Below are 15,142 nucleotides of genomic sequence, written 5' to 3' on the forward strand. Positions count from 1 at the left end.
GTAAACCTCCAGACACTAGACCCAACCCAGTTTGGTTTTGTCAAGGGCAGATCATGCCTACTCAACCTGGTGGACTTCTTTGAGGTCACCAAAGCAATGGATGAGGGCAAAATCGTTCGCACTGCCTACCTTGACCTGGCCAAAGCATTTGACACAATACCCCATTTGGGCATTGTTGACAAACTCAAAAGGTTAGGTACAAACCCGTATGTCACCCGGTGGAAGACAACTAGCTCACAGACAGGAACCAGGAAGTTAGAATTGGGGAGTCCACCTCTACAAAGAAGCCAGTCACAAGTGGAGTCCCTCAGGGATCAGTCCTTGGACTGCTCCTTTTTGGCATTTACTTCTCAGAAGTCAATGCCAATGTCAGTGGTCTCTGGCTGACTAAATTTGCAGATGATTACAAATTAGGAGCGGTCATTGAATCTCATACTGACACAAATATTCTCTAGGGGGGTGCTGACACAGACAAACAACTGATGTCAGAGCCATGGACTAAACTAAATGCCAAGAAATGCATAATAATATCCTTTGGGAAGTCAACCATCCCTGGTAACTATCATATTGCCAACACACACCTTAAGAGTTGAACCAGTAGTCAGGGACTTTTGGACACACATAGCTAGTTATCTAGCCTTTGATCATCACGTGTCTATAGCGGTGAGGAAACCGTTCTATGTTGCGCAACTTATAAACAAAGGTTTGGCATCTAAGTCCATGGAAGTCATTGTTCCACTGTGTTCTGCATTCATCACACCTATCATTGAGAACAATGCCCCCTTTGGTATGTGCCTAACCAGGCATATCCAACAACTGGAATATCCACAGAGGTTCCTCACTAAAAGAATACAGGGAGTAAGTGACATGCCCTATGCAGACCACCTCAAGGCCCTATCCCTGTATTCTGTCCCTTACTGGCTTTTGAGGGGCGCTCTGTGCCTGGTATACAGGAGATTGTCAGACTCCACTTTGATGGACCTCCTGCATATCCACAAAAACAAACAGTACTAGAATTACCTGTTCTAAAGACTTAAACCTTGCCTATGATATAAATAGGACCTTCTGGGGAGCTAGGTATGTATCCCAGAGACTATACAGTCAATGAAACAGGCTCCCCATCCATGTGAAGCAGAGTTCCTCCCTAACCCAATTCAAGTGGAACTTTGACAATTGGATGGGAAACTGGAAAATCATCCCTGGTTTGGCACCTATGTTTCTGATGCAAACAGGTAACCTGAAAATGGTTCATCTCCCAGGCCAATGCTTACACTTATTAAGGGTATTAGGACTTGTTACAGATTTGGGATGCATGGCTAGGCTTAAAAAGGCCCTTGTGGTTGTTAGCCCAGTAAACACCAATGAACCTATGTAGTCATCCTCGAAATAGTCTCAGAAAAAAAGAGAATCCTTCACAGGGAGAATCCAGTATCAGAAACTCCTCATAATCTGAATTAGAAATCTGAGGAGAAAAAAATACATCTCTCCCTTCACATTCTGCTACAGGTTTGGACTTTTGAATCTCTTCAATGAAAGAGGAAACCCTTTTTCTATTACCGAAAATAGCTTTAAATGAAGAGTCAAGAGCCTGTACTTGATCCTGAGCTAAGACTAATACATTTCTCCTGTCCAGTGTAACTGAGACAGGAGAAGACAAATGCTTTACTTTCAGGTTCCTTTTTGACAGAAATATCTGAACAGATAAGACACAGAATTGCCAGAACAAATTCCTCAGGGATGGGTACACCTTTATGGCCAAGCAGAGACACTTTCCTTGCCCCTTCTCCCAAGACCAACAAGGTTGGCTCTCCCTTGCCTGCTAAAGAGAAACCAACAGTGGCAGAGGACATGTCTAATCCCTGATCCACTGTGACTATGGGAATTACACCAGAGGAATCTGAAGAAAAAGATGAGTGGTCCGAGAAACCAACTTTGGTCACAGCAGAATCACTCACCTGCGACTGAGGCAAATTATCAGCCTTCTGTGATAGCAGAGGCTGCGTAACATTCTCTTTTTTTCTGTCTGGAAGAAAGTCCAGCAAAGGAACTGGTCCACTGTTCCATGGTTAAGATGAAACTGGTGCTCAATTCCCAGGAAATTTTAGCAGCAATACTCAATAAAACACAAAAGTTGCAAAAAAGTAACTTTTTCTCAGAAAAAAAAGCACCGTTTACCCATACCCCAACCCCACAAGTAAATTAACAACAGTTTCTCTACTGACAAAGTGGTTTAAAAAAACTTTAACCAACCTTTTAGCACAAATGTAAAAAGTGTGCTCCTGTTTAAAGGTACATAAAGTCAAGAGAGTGAATAAAAACATTTTCCTAGCTTAAAAGTAATTTTATATAAAAAATTAAGCTTTCTTTCAGAAAAAGTAAAATGGAAGTTGTTTCTTTGAAGGTAACAATGGAACTGTATTTGCCAACCACTGATATTCGAAAGCTTGCAGAGGAGCACTCTTCTCAGTGTCAGAAAAGCTCTGAGGGCTTGGTGCCCAAACCTGACTTTTAGTTAGCTTAGCTCAAGCTGACTTCCAGTTTGGGCATCTGACAGGTGCCCTGAAGCAGGTTTGGAAGCTGGCTGGCTGTTATTATCCTATGCAGGCTACAACCCATACAGCTTAGGCTACTACATCGTTGATCATGATGATGAACATCCTTTAATACATGCTGTGTGAAAGTGAAAGACTGTGGCAGATGGGGGTGAAGAGAAAGGAAATCAGTGAGATAAAGAACTGTAATGCATAAAATGATTCAAAATAATATATTTCAAGCAAACAAGATTCTTCAAACAAGGAATCCACATGCAAGTACATAGGAGTCAGACTTCTGGGTAACTTCTGACAGTATTTTGTTTCCAGGAAAGGGTGGAGAATTTAAACAACCTTTAAGTAGCTGACATATAAGACAGACAAAAATAACCCGTAATGAGACTGCTGGATGAATGCCAGAGATCGAGTAGTTTTGATAAAACTGGACAGAAAGGTAGTACATTAGCACCTGCTCCTAGCCACCTGGATCTGACTAGTGACCCTTGGGTGTGACTGAGTGGCCAAAGGCATGGCATGGTTTGGATAGGCCCTATTGCCAGTTCACCTTGTTGTTCAGCCACGGTCTAGTCCCAAATGCAAAGACAATTGTGAAACATAGTTTACAGGATGCCTACAGTGTATGCAAAAGAACAAATCATATCAGCATCTTGTGGCCCGTGCAGACTGTGTACAGGAGCATGACCTCATCAGGGAAAAAAACTGATTCCTACATAGTTTGATCACCATAATCCTTCTGACTATTGCTATTATTGGTCCATCCTAAGAAAGGCAATGAAGGGTTAAGTCTCCCTTTAAGAAATGGAAGACTAACAATACAGTAAAGTGGGTAGCAAAACAGTGAGTATTAGCTGTGAGAAAGCATGAATTATAAGGACTAGGGTTTGGGGATCGGAAGTGATTAGAACTGTAGGACTGCTGTTTTGCAGGTAAGGGACCACGACCAGATATGTAGATGAAATGGTCTTTTTCTTGTCACTGGTTTCTTTAGCTTCATACCTGAAAAAGGCAGCATGTGCTGCAATATGTCTGTCTTCATTTTACACAACACATACTCATTATGAAGCCAGTCCAATTACTGACATTTCCTTTGTAACATCTTTATTTAGATGCTAAGAAAATAGTTCCTTCATTTAACACAATACAGTTTTATATCTTCAGTACAAATGTACACATAAATTTCATCTAAGGAAATAAGAAATGTACCAGACAGTTTAAAACAAGTATGTGTATATGTATCTCTTTTATACACAGTAAACACTTTTTATTCTCATTGCTAAAAGCTAGTTTATAAAATAACAAGCAAAATGAAACCAGTGTTTTGCAATAAGACTGTGGTTTACTTTCTTCTTGGTTCTGTGACTTGAAATTGCATCATTGTTTATGTATGCAAAACATGTGATGTGGATGTTTCAGTTCCCAACTTCTGACAGGCAAGGCTTTTATTTCTTAAGGACTTAAACTACTTCATCATCTCTTCTTAACACTGCAGGCTTTATTCCTCACAGCTATACAGTACTGTCCCTTAGTTCATTTCAGCATAATAGTATGGAACAGATGGATGTTAGACACATATATGTATAACTCAGATACAAAACGCATGAGCTAAAAGTATATACAATCAACAAAAGACTGACATAAGAACTAAAAAATGCAGAAAGAGTATTCTTTCATTAAGTAAATACATCTGCACTGTACAGAACAAAAACAAATGCAATGAAAGTAAATGCATTTTTTAAACAAACTGTATACATTAAAAAGCTATTTTGTTAACTTGCATGCAAGTTCTGTTCAAAAAATGTTTTTGTTGACTTAAGACTTACAAGGTACAAGTATCACTCTGCAGTGGTGATCCAAAATATTACAAGTATGCAAGTACTCATCATATCAAGAACTCCTACAATGTGTGCAACACTTTAGTACATATACAAAGTAACTCCTAACTTTTAAGGTTTCTTTAAAGAATGACATTCAGTGAGGATCTGTAAAATGGACAGAATTCATTGTTCTCATTCATCTCAGAGAAAAATGACCTGTGAGTCCTTCATACACATGACAAATGCCAGGGTTGGAGGAAATCCCATAAACCCCCCTCCTCAAGCTAGTTCCAGGTGTAAAATGACAGTCTTATGTGAGGGGAGTGAGCAATAAGCACGTTGGATGCAGGATGACTGGGATCCAGTACCCAGAGGTGTACCTACTGACTGCCTAACTCTGGTGAGCTAGACTTGTGCTAGGACTAATGCTGACATCAGGGTCACATTTATGATCTTGCATCCACACTTCAAGTTCTCACCAGACATTAAACATCTACTTGATGCAATACTGACGTCATCTTAACACTTAAAAATACAACAGGATCCCCACCTCCCATGTTCGTGAATGGAAGGAAAAGGAGACAAATCCTCATTCTGCCACTGACTCTACTTTTCTGATCTCTTTTGCAAAACGGGATGGAGTCTTTGCCAACAGCTCCTCAGACACAGAACAGTCTGCAAAGGAGAAAAGACGGTGAAATCCAAGCAGCTCTAGAAAGTGGCCTCTTCTACAATGTTTAGGTCCCACCTGTATTTGATAATGGATCTCCAGGCAGTGACCAAACTGGAAAACCTCCCTCTCACAGCCATAGGCAAAGGCAAAGCCAAAGGCATTCAGGAGTACTATGAATCATCCTGGTAAACAATCCTCCTGGAAGACTTAGAGGTGGACTCAATGAGAACACCACCATCAGATGCTCGGTACAGCTCCTTTGACAACAACATGGCATCTTCCTTTTAAGGGTTAAAACAGGTATTTATAGGCGTAAGGGGAAAGTTTAAAAATGCTCTTCATAGTGAACAAGGTCTTGCTATTCCTCTAAAAAGCCTCTATTTCATCTCAAAGGAAGACTCTTTGAAAAGATCAGCCTTCTGCAAAGCAACAACCAAAACAGTCTTATGGAATTATTGATGAAATGAAGACAGCTTCAGCCATAGAGTTCTAAAAGGTAGACATCCATAACAGCTCTGTTGGTCAGAGTATTTTCCGTGCAAAATGTACAACAGGCAACATAAACTCTCAGTAATAAAGTCATAACATAACCATTCTCCACTGCTTCATTTGCATTTGAGTAAAGAAGGGTAAAAACTCTTCAAAGCCTGCTGTATTAAAGATGACTGTAATGAAAAAAATTAGTAGTTGACAGCCTTCAGGCCCACTGTCATGGAAGAACTACACACAAACCTGTTCATGACTTTGCACCGTTAATGAGGAGTAACTAAATGCTATGGTCTCAGAGAACTACGCTGATCCAAGCAAATAAAACAAGAGAATAATATTAATATGCCTAGACATGACAGAGGATGGGGGTGGACTACATAAGATGTCTATTTTCTTGGACATGAACAGAACCACGTCACGTAACTCCAGCTCACAAAAATGGCATTATTGATAATGAATTCAAACAAAAGGATGACCCAGGACTCTTACACCTACTTCCCCAAAAACTCACACAGATATTTCCTGGGAGGAAGAAGACGGAAAAGGAAGCCAACTGAAGGCAGACTTTATAAGTTAAGGATAGGTCATTCTGCAGGAATCATCCAACAAGAAGATCTTGATCTGCATCAAGGAAACAGACATCAGTACTCTGTAATTCAGTAACCACACACGATTCAGAATGAGAAGGTGGATGTACAAATAAGTCAGAATTAGTTGATAAATTCATGTTTCTCCCTGTATAATTTCTCCAAGTCTTTGGGGTTTCTAATACCATGATGGGGAAAGGACCCCATTCCGAAGTCAAGGTATGATTAAAGTTCATGAAATTAGTATTGTTTCAATCTTTGATGTTATCCAAAAGTGCTCTTTGCAGCACCCGCGATGTGCTCAGAACTGAGTCCTTTTGCAATTCATATGGAGTTACATGTATTGGACACAGAATAAAAGAATATTCAGAATATATTTAAGTGGACTTGCCTCAGCAGGGAACACAAGGGAACTATATTATCGATGCTATTTTGATTTCGACAGACTACTACTACCATTTTTGCTGACTGTAGCCAGCACTTTGCATAACACAATTACTGCATCTGACCATACACCTATATGCTGTGGTATAGTGTTAGACTGTGAAAAAATATATAACAGGGTTATGAAACTGGCAGCATTTACAGCCATAAAACAGCATTACATTTAGGTGCACTTGCTCATTACCAAATACCTGACAGAGTGCATAGTGGATGAGGTTTAAACCTGTAGAGTTAAACTCCTTAACATCGAAGTGCCGGGAAACCTGTCACCTGTCAATCACTGTTTCAGACAGTTCCAATGTTGTGAAGTTCATTTTCTGAAAACCATTTTCAGCACCAGTAGAGTTTCCCCTTTATCCCACTGTTGTGGAATGACAGAGTTAGCTGGGGCGTCCTCCCACATGGGAGTGTGTCAGGGACTCACCCCATGCAAAAACAGGAGATCACAGACAGTAGTTTTCAGGCAGTTTCATGGTCCTGGTACTGACGAAAACTCATTTGATGGAATGACAAGAGACCAACTCCCTACATCACAGTTCCCTATTGTTTGTGTGCCAGCAGTGAGTTCACTTGTCTCTCTGTGGACCTTTCTATTATCTCCATGGTCATTAAATCACAGACCAAGTATATAATATACACATAATATAATGGAATCAGCAGCAACCATCCTTTTTCTCCCTTTTGTACAGAGGGAAAGGGTTACATAATTTACCCACTGCTGTAAGACCTCACAGTTGGTATGTATATATATATATATATATATATGCATATATATATATATATATATATATGCATATATATAGATATAATTTTCAGGGGGTGGGGGGTGCTAGGAGTTTGCCCCCAAAGTAAAAACACTGAAAAATGTGACAAAATTTAACCAAACAAAAAACCATTGAAAAAAAAAATATGCTCACATTTTCCCCTGTTTTAGCAGGGGGGGGGGGCAAACCCCCATGCACGCCTACAACCCCTAATTATATATACCAACTCAGAGATTACACAGCACTAGGAAAGGGCATAAACCCTGTGCTATTATATTTTCAATTTTCTCAATATTTTATCTTTCAGTCTTTTTCAGTTTAGGTAATTTTTAAATACACCCATATATGTGTGTGTGTGTGTGTGTGTGTGTATATATATATATATATATATATATATATATATATATATATATATATATATGTGTGTGTGTGTGTGTGTGTGTGTGTGTGTGGGGGGGGTGGGGGTGAAGACAATCATGCAAGTGAAAAAAGGAGACTAGTCTTTAATGAGGGGAAAAAAAACATTTTTCTGTGGTCCTCTTCCAGTTTCACAGTCCAGTGAAGTTGAATAAACATGGATGAATAAGTATTTTGTGACTTCCGAGATTTATTTCCTGCTACACTTTTTTGATTTACTGTGCTGGAGCATGGTTTGGGAACTGTGTTACTGGCTCTGAGCACGTTAAGGGCTGCAATGCGCACCAGCGGTTTGGGATAGATATATATATATATATATATATATATATATATATAAATTATATATATATATATTGGTGTGTATATGTGTGTATACAGATATTTGTGTGTATCTATACACACACAAAATACATATATATATATATATATATATATATATATATATATATATATATATGCGCACATATACAAACAAACAGCACAAAATATGTCCTGGCTGGTTCGGTCCCTATGGTGTGGGAGCAAGGTAACTGAATGAAGTGTCAGTGACCTGGAGGTGTCTCTATACAGGAAGCACCCACAGCAGATGCTGGAAGACTTACCCGCACATAAAATTTGTTTGAGGAACTAGAACTTTGTGATGGCAGTGTACTTCACGGCAGAATAACAGGAGGTCCCTGGCATATGCCCTCAATTAGCTGCAATTTACAGGGGAGAAAAGTGGTAGGGATGATTGTACATCAGAAATTCAAAATGGGAAGAAGTCATGGGAATGCAGTCCCTCATATAAAATGAATAAATAAATAAAACAAAAAAACATCACTGGTTTCCACTACAGAAGTATTACCAGAAGACGGCAGTTTATAAAAGTGCTGGGCAAGCACTGCAAGCAATAAGTAATAATATACTGTATCTAATATTATTATTATTCAGCATTTAAGGTAACAGTACTGATAATTAAGTCAGAGATCAACAAAACTCAAAATGTTGCTTGATGCAGTTATACAAAAACTATTTAAAATGAAGTGCAACATCTTTAATTATGTTAATATCGGCTAACAACGTAAAACTTTGGAAATAAAAAATTGAGAATATTGATCTGCATCAGGGGAAAAATGTTTATCATAAATTAGATGAACACATTATCCAACAAAATATCGTAAGTAAATCCCAAAATGGATAAGAAAGAAAAAAATTAACTGTTTTAGGGACTTTGAAGAAGTTTCCCTTTTCCAGTCCCTCTCCTAAATGACATAATCTGAACTGCTCAATGCTGACATCCTGAAACCCACTGTGCCCATAACTGGCATGCAAACTCTTTTGATCGTAGACCAGCTTTCTATATGTTTTTGGGTGTGCCCCCCCCCGCCACTTACCACATTGACTATCTCACAAGAGCACCTTAGAGGAGGATAGTGACAAAAGTGATTGGAAAAAGGGGGAGGGCAACTTAAAAATGGCCATCTTTATTTTCAAACACATTTGAATTTGCACTGGCAGCCTGTTGGAGATATGATGCCTTTAACATGGCTGACTCCTTTTGGTTGCATACATACATGCAACTAAAATAGCATCAGGAAGAAATCTGTATTAATATAGAAGGCATATTATGTGCCTGGAAGGTGAAATGAGACCTGTAAGATGGTCAGTATGCCTTACTTTTGCAGAAGAAATGACAAAGAGTACCAATGATAGTGTGGGCTGATTCTGGACTTCATACAAGGATATAGCTGAGATTTAAGTCTCTTGGAGGAAGCAGTTTTCTTCAACATCGATAGAGAAGTAGCTGTAACTAGCAGAGATGAGAACTCTACACTTTCCACTCATTGCATATTTATTTTATTTTATTTATTTTACATTTGTTTACCGGGCTAGTCCAACTGGATATATGTCCATTTTCAGTGGAGGCCCGGGGAGAAAAGCTCCACTACAAACTACTAAACAATATACTATTCAAACACTGAGTAGTACGGCTATTCAGTGCTGCGGTAATACTTGGATACACCTTCTGCATGAATTTATAACAGCAAAGAAGCTTGATGTTGCATTTCATCTAGAACACAAAGGCGGTTCCAATTACTGATGGTACAGAATTTGAGTTTCACTGTGTCACTGCATCCAGTTATTAATTCGTGAGAAGGGTATGCAAGTGGTACTACAGTTCAGGTACACCTTCACTGGACAAATACTGCTAGTATGTCACTATGTCTGCACATACATAGCCTTTACACCTTTTGGTAAGAAATGAGAGTAACAGGTAGAAGAACCTTACCAGCAGCCAACAAAACTCCACACTAAACAGCACAAGGCATGGAAACCAGAGTAGCAAAACAATGCAGAAAAGCTGCACTTCCAAAAGCTGGTAATGTACAGCCCATAACTTGATAAAGAAAATTCATTTTGCATAATACACACCAGTACAATTCTTTTATCTAGTCCCTCAACAGATACCAGAAGATCACTAGATTCTCCGCTTTTTAGCATTATCTGCAACCCTTAGTCCCATCAAATGCTGTTTGCCAGTCAGCCCACATGTGCTACTTCACTGGTGAGTTCTAATACCTAAGCAGAGAGATCCTTAAAACTTGCCTTGGATGAAGGTCAGGGAGCAAGGCACAGAGATAGCAAGATGAGGAAGCCCATGAGATCCCTATCCACATGAAATACTGATGAACGACCTTAATTTGAGTGAAAAGCATACCACAGGTAACAGCAGAGAGGCGCATCAGCTTTTGCATGTTCACCCTAGCCTTCTACACGATGTAGCAAGAAATCTTTCTATGCTAATTATACTAAGTTGTACAGCTTTTGCCATGCTTTGGTCAAGTAATATGAACTCCTTGCCAGAAAAGAAAAGTAAGCCAGTGGTTTCTTCTCCCTTTCCCTGTCATATGGTTAAACCAGCAGAAAGAGCTCATTTCCATACTCAGAACACTAGAAGTAAAGACAGAAGCCTTGCCTCTGAGACAGTGGGATGGCAACGCTAGCTATGATTTAATAAAAGTTTGCCTCTGATGAGTGCGTAACAGCTCCTTTATTTTCTTCTATTTTTACTTTTTTCTGTAAAGTGACAGTGAGCCACTTCATAAAATGCTACAACACAGGCATCAACTGCCTCCTGAAATCTAATGACAATATCGATTCTATAAACTAAGAGGGTGTAAAACTTTGCACACAAACCATTAATAAATAATAAAAGCTATACAATATATTTCTGACTTCAAGATGTAAGCTGGTGTACTCTACTATATAGCAGTCATCGAAACTGTTTACAAGCTTGAAGGAAACAGAATCATGTACCATTGTCCGGCCTACTTAGCTTATCTTAAAATCATTCAGGTTAAAAAATACACATTCTAAAATCAGTCAGTGCCTTGCTGCCTTACTCCAGTGTACAAGTGGGACACAGGAAATGCCAATGTTTGCTGCTCCATGCCACATTTAAAAGTATTCATGTGAACTGATGTCATTGGGTGTGTTATTTCCTGTACTGAAGTTTTCATGCGTTGTTTGTAGCCTCTGGGAGGTTTTGGATTGCTGAACCTGAAAAAAGAAAACATTTCCATGTAACTGATTAAAAAAGGCAGACAACTAGCATTTATTTAAAAAATAACATTTTCAAAACTATTATTCAATTTTCTTGCCTTGCAATTGTATTTCTGTGTTTTTTCTAGGGTGTGAAATGTGAGAGTAGCTCATTGTCTAGACTCTGATGGATCACTCTGTTACATTACTGTAGGCCCATCAATGGTATGGTCCTTGTAATATCCTTTGTATCACCTGTACCAGACCCATAATGTGTAACAGTGTGGCAGATATTGTCTTTTATTAGAGGGTGCTTTGGGTCATTCAAACCATGAAAACTAAAGAAAATGAAGCCTGTTCCCTTTCCACAAGCCTTCTATTTTCCCCCATTTCTACCCCTCCCCTCAATGAACTGGACATATAATGGCACTATGCATTATGCACATGCAAAGCCAGAAGAATTCATTTCACGACAACAAACCAGTGTCAGGATCTTAATCCTGCTTTGTGCCATTCAGAGACAATTCCAGACTCTTTGCTCAATGAAGGCAAGGAGCAGCAGAGCCAAACCTCAGATGCTCAGCCCTTCCCTACCTAACCAGTTCATGACAGCCTGAACAGGCCACCAAAGCCATGTCTTTGTGCCAGGCCTGGCCTGGTCTCTTTTGTGGTGTTCTGTTCTGGTTCAGGCTTTCTCTGCACAAGAACTGACAATATAGCCCCATCCTGTGCACACTGAAGTGCTTCACAGCACATTTAAAACTGGGGACCACAGGTTAAGTGTACAACTTGTGAACAAGCTGACAAAAGCAAGAGATACAAAATGGTACCACTACTTTATGTCGTTATTATGTCGTGCTCTAGAGGAATGTGATCCTAAGAGTAATGTTCTTATATTAATACTTATTGTACACATCAAGTGATTCAGATGATCTCTGTTTCAAGAATATACAGAAAAACAGATGTGCAGTATGGCAACCGAAAGCGCACATCTGATATCTAGATGGAAAGCTTTGTAGCAGTTAATAAGACAGATTAGCTGAAATTAATTTACAAATTAACTTTGACTGACCTTCCTACTTCCACAACAAATGCATTATATTTATATATTTGTTTAGCTAACATTTGTTTACCAAGAGAGTATAACGGGGCTGACAAGCGTGCCCCTTTTCAGCAGAGGCCTGAGGAGAAAAGGTCCAAACAATACGACACAAAATAAAATAAACATACAGAAGAGAACTAAAGGAATAATGTGCAAATAGTCTAATAAAATTATGCTATTCAGAAAATGCTACATAGCCTGTCTCCAGCAGGAAGTTATAATCTACCTATAAATTACTTGGAGAGGCCAAGGGTTCAGCTTAACTACAGCTACGTTATACAACACGCAACAATCTAACTCCTGATTCTAGAGCCGCTACAGAAAGAAACATTTTAATTCTTAAACATATCTCCTTTACCAATAATATCCTTTAACTCGTACCAAAATATATAGCTTAAAAGAACTACAGTCAACAAAATCTAACTTTCCATATTCCTTCCCCAAGCTGAGTATCACTGTCTTGCCTTATATAAATACACATGACACTTTGATATCTACTTTAACCTTAAACTTCTGGAATGTGTAAATTTCTGTTTATATAGTCACACAAATGACACACGCAGCTTTTCAACATTACAGCAAAAAACCTATTGCTAACACTCTTGTCAAAATTAATTGACAGTGCTCAGTTGACAATTGTTTAATAAGCTGTTACCAAGGCATATGTCAAAGCTCTCTTTAAATGTGCATTTCCCTATAGTTAATTTATTACTGTGCACTCTGTTTTCAAGCTTCACTTGAGATTTATTTGTTCCATTAGCAAAACTCTACCAAAAATTCTATGGTTAAAACTTACTCTGTAATGCTGTTTGGTTACTACTTCTTTAGCTTTACATACAACTTAAAACATTTATAAACATGCACATATATACTACATGTACGTATATCTGTATATATCTGTATGTATATATATATATATATATATATATATATATACACACACACACACACATATATATATATATATATATATATATATACTACTGAAAACTTCCGAACTGTTAAAAACAAAAACAGAATTCCAATGAATAGACGCTGAGCCAGAACTGTTATTTGCTGAGCGCTTTCGTTCGCTTTATTGGTAACAATCGAACTTCATCAGAGCAAAATGTAATGCATTTGCAAAACTCTGCAGGCTTTAAATAGTCTAACTGGTGTAAAAAATACTTCACTATGATTGGTAGATATTCTACGCCAATGCAGTAGTATTTGGACTAATGAGAGACACTGCTATAAAACAAAAGGTTTTATCTGCTAACATCCTGCCACTAGGTGGCGTGCTTTAACTTTTTAGTTGTACCACTTTAATGCACATTTAATGTTGAGATTCTCATTGAGTCCTGGTGGGGTATCTGCTTCAAGGAGGAGTTGCCATCTTAATTCCTTCAGCTCCAGTAGTGTGTTGCAATCTCCAAAAAACTGCTGGACCTGTTCTACCACTAGAAATTTAAAACGGGTGAAGCCATTGCAGCTGGTGGCATGTCTGCTTAATGCATTGTAACTGTCATTATGCCTGATGGCTGCAAGGTGTTCCTTCACCCTGTCTGAGAGCTTTCTAATTGTTTTCCCAATGTAGAAGGAAAACACTGGCTGCAGTAGGCTGCATAGACTACAAAAGTTGAGTGGCAGTCGTGCTTTTGAACTGCACCGTGATGTTGCAGTGTTGAAAAGTGTAGGATGTGCCTGAGTGTATGAAAGGGCAGACTACACAACGCTTTTGCAAGGTCCCATACCTTTGGGGTTTTGTGGGTTAGCAGGCTCATGGGGGTCTGCCATTCCTGAGTATGGAGGTCTCTTTCCTTTCAAAGGTTTGTTTAAGAGTTCTCGTCTTCTTGTATGAGAAGACAGGCTCATTACCCACTATCTGATGGGTGTTGTGGTCCGCTCTTATTATGTTCCAGTTTTTGCCAATGATATCCCTAATGGGTTGCATATCTCGGCTGATGGGGATGGGGAAACTACAGTTTCTGTTATTGGGTTCAGTAGTTCTGGTGGTCACCTGGGGGGTGAAGCCATGAGTAAGGATGGGTGGGTGTCTGTCTGATCTGTGGGAGGCCACTTCTTGAAACACATCCTCTACTAGTTGTTTGGGGTAATGTCGGCGGATGAACATTTCTGAAAGGAATTGGCTTTCCTTGAGGAAGGTATCATCGCCAGAGATGATCCTGGAGAGGCGGATGTACTGCCCTTTGAGCACATTCTTCTTCATAAAGAAGGGGTGCTGACTATTGAAATCCAGGAAGTTGTTCCTGTAAGTGTTCTTCCGGTACACATTGGACGTAAGGCTGGCAGTGTTCAGGTCAATGGTTAACTGAGTATCAAGGAAAGAGATGTGGGACCCTCAACCTTAGACTACAATGTCTAGGTATGGGATGCTGTTTGTGAATGCCGTGAGGAAGGTGTCCAGCTCAGTGTTGCCACCCTCCCACATGAAAATAAATTTTCAATAAAATGACGGTATAAGTGGGCTTTGTGGAAGCCTTGTATATGGGTCAAGGTCTCCTTCTCCCATGTGCTGAGGACTAGGTTGGCAAAAGACGGGGCCATTTTGGACCCCATCGCCACCCCTTGGTCTGTAGGTAGATGGCTCCATTGAAGCAGAAAAGTTGTTTTCAGAACCACTGTGGTTAAAGCTATAAGCATTTCAGTTTCAAAAACATTGTATTTAGCATGCTTGTTAAGAAACAGTTCTAACGCTTCCAAACCGTCCCTGTGGGGGATGTTGGAGTATAATGCTACTACGTCTAGCGCTACTAACATGCATTTTGAAAAATC

The 15,142-nt window shown here is 39.3% G+C and overlaps 1 protein-coding gene across 4 annotated transcripts in view; it reads right to left on the bottom strand.

Moving 5' to 3' along the window:
* Window positions 1-8,169: 8,169 nt before the first annotated feature.
* Window positions 8,170-15,142, bottom strand: part of INPP5K (inositol polyphosphate-5-phosphatase K) — a 1,033,350-nt gene continuing 1,026,377 nt past the window's right edge. For all 4 annotated transcript variants that reach the window (XM_044054345.1, XM_044054348.1, XM_044054347.1 and 1 more), the window contains one exon: window positions 8,170-11,283. In XM_044054345.1, the coding sequence (XP_043910280.1) occupies window positions 11,182-11,283 (102 nt within the window). In that variant the 3' untranslated portion in view covers window positions 8,170-11,181. The remainder of the gene's footprint in view (window positions 11,284-15,142) is intronic.

The sequence above is a fragment of the Protopterus annectens genome, chromosome 13.part0, assembly GCF_019279795.1.
Source record: "Protopterus annectens isolate FY-2018-M chromosome 13.part0, PAN1.0, whole genome shotgun sequence".
In the NCBI taxonomy this organism is placed as follows: domain Eukaryota; kingdom Metazoa; phylum Chordata; order Ceratodontiformes; family Protopteridae; genus Protopterus; species Protopterus annectens.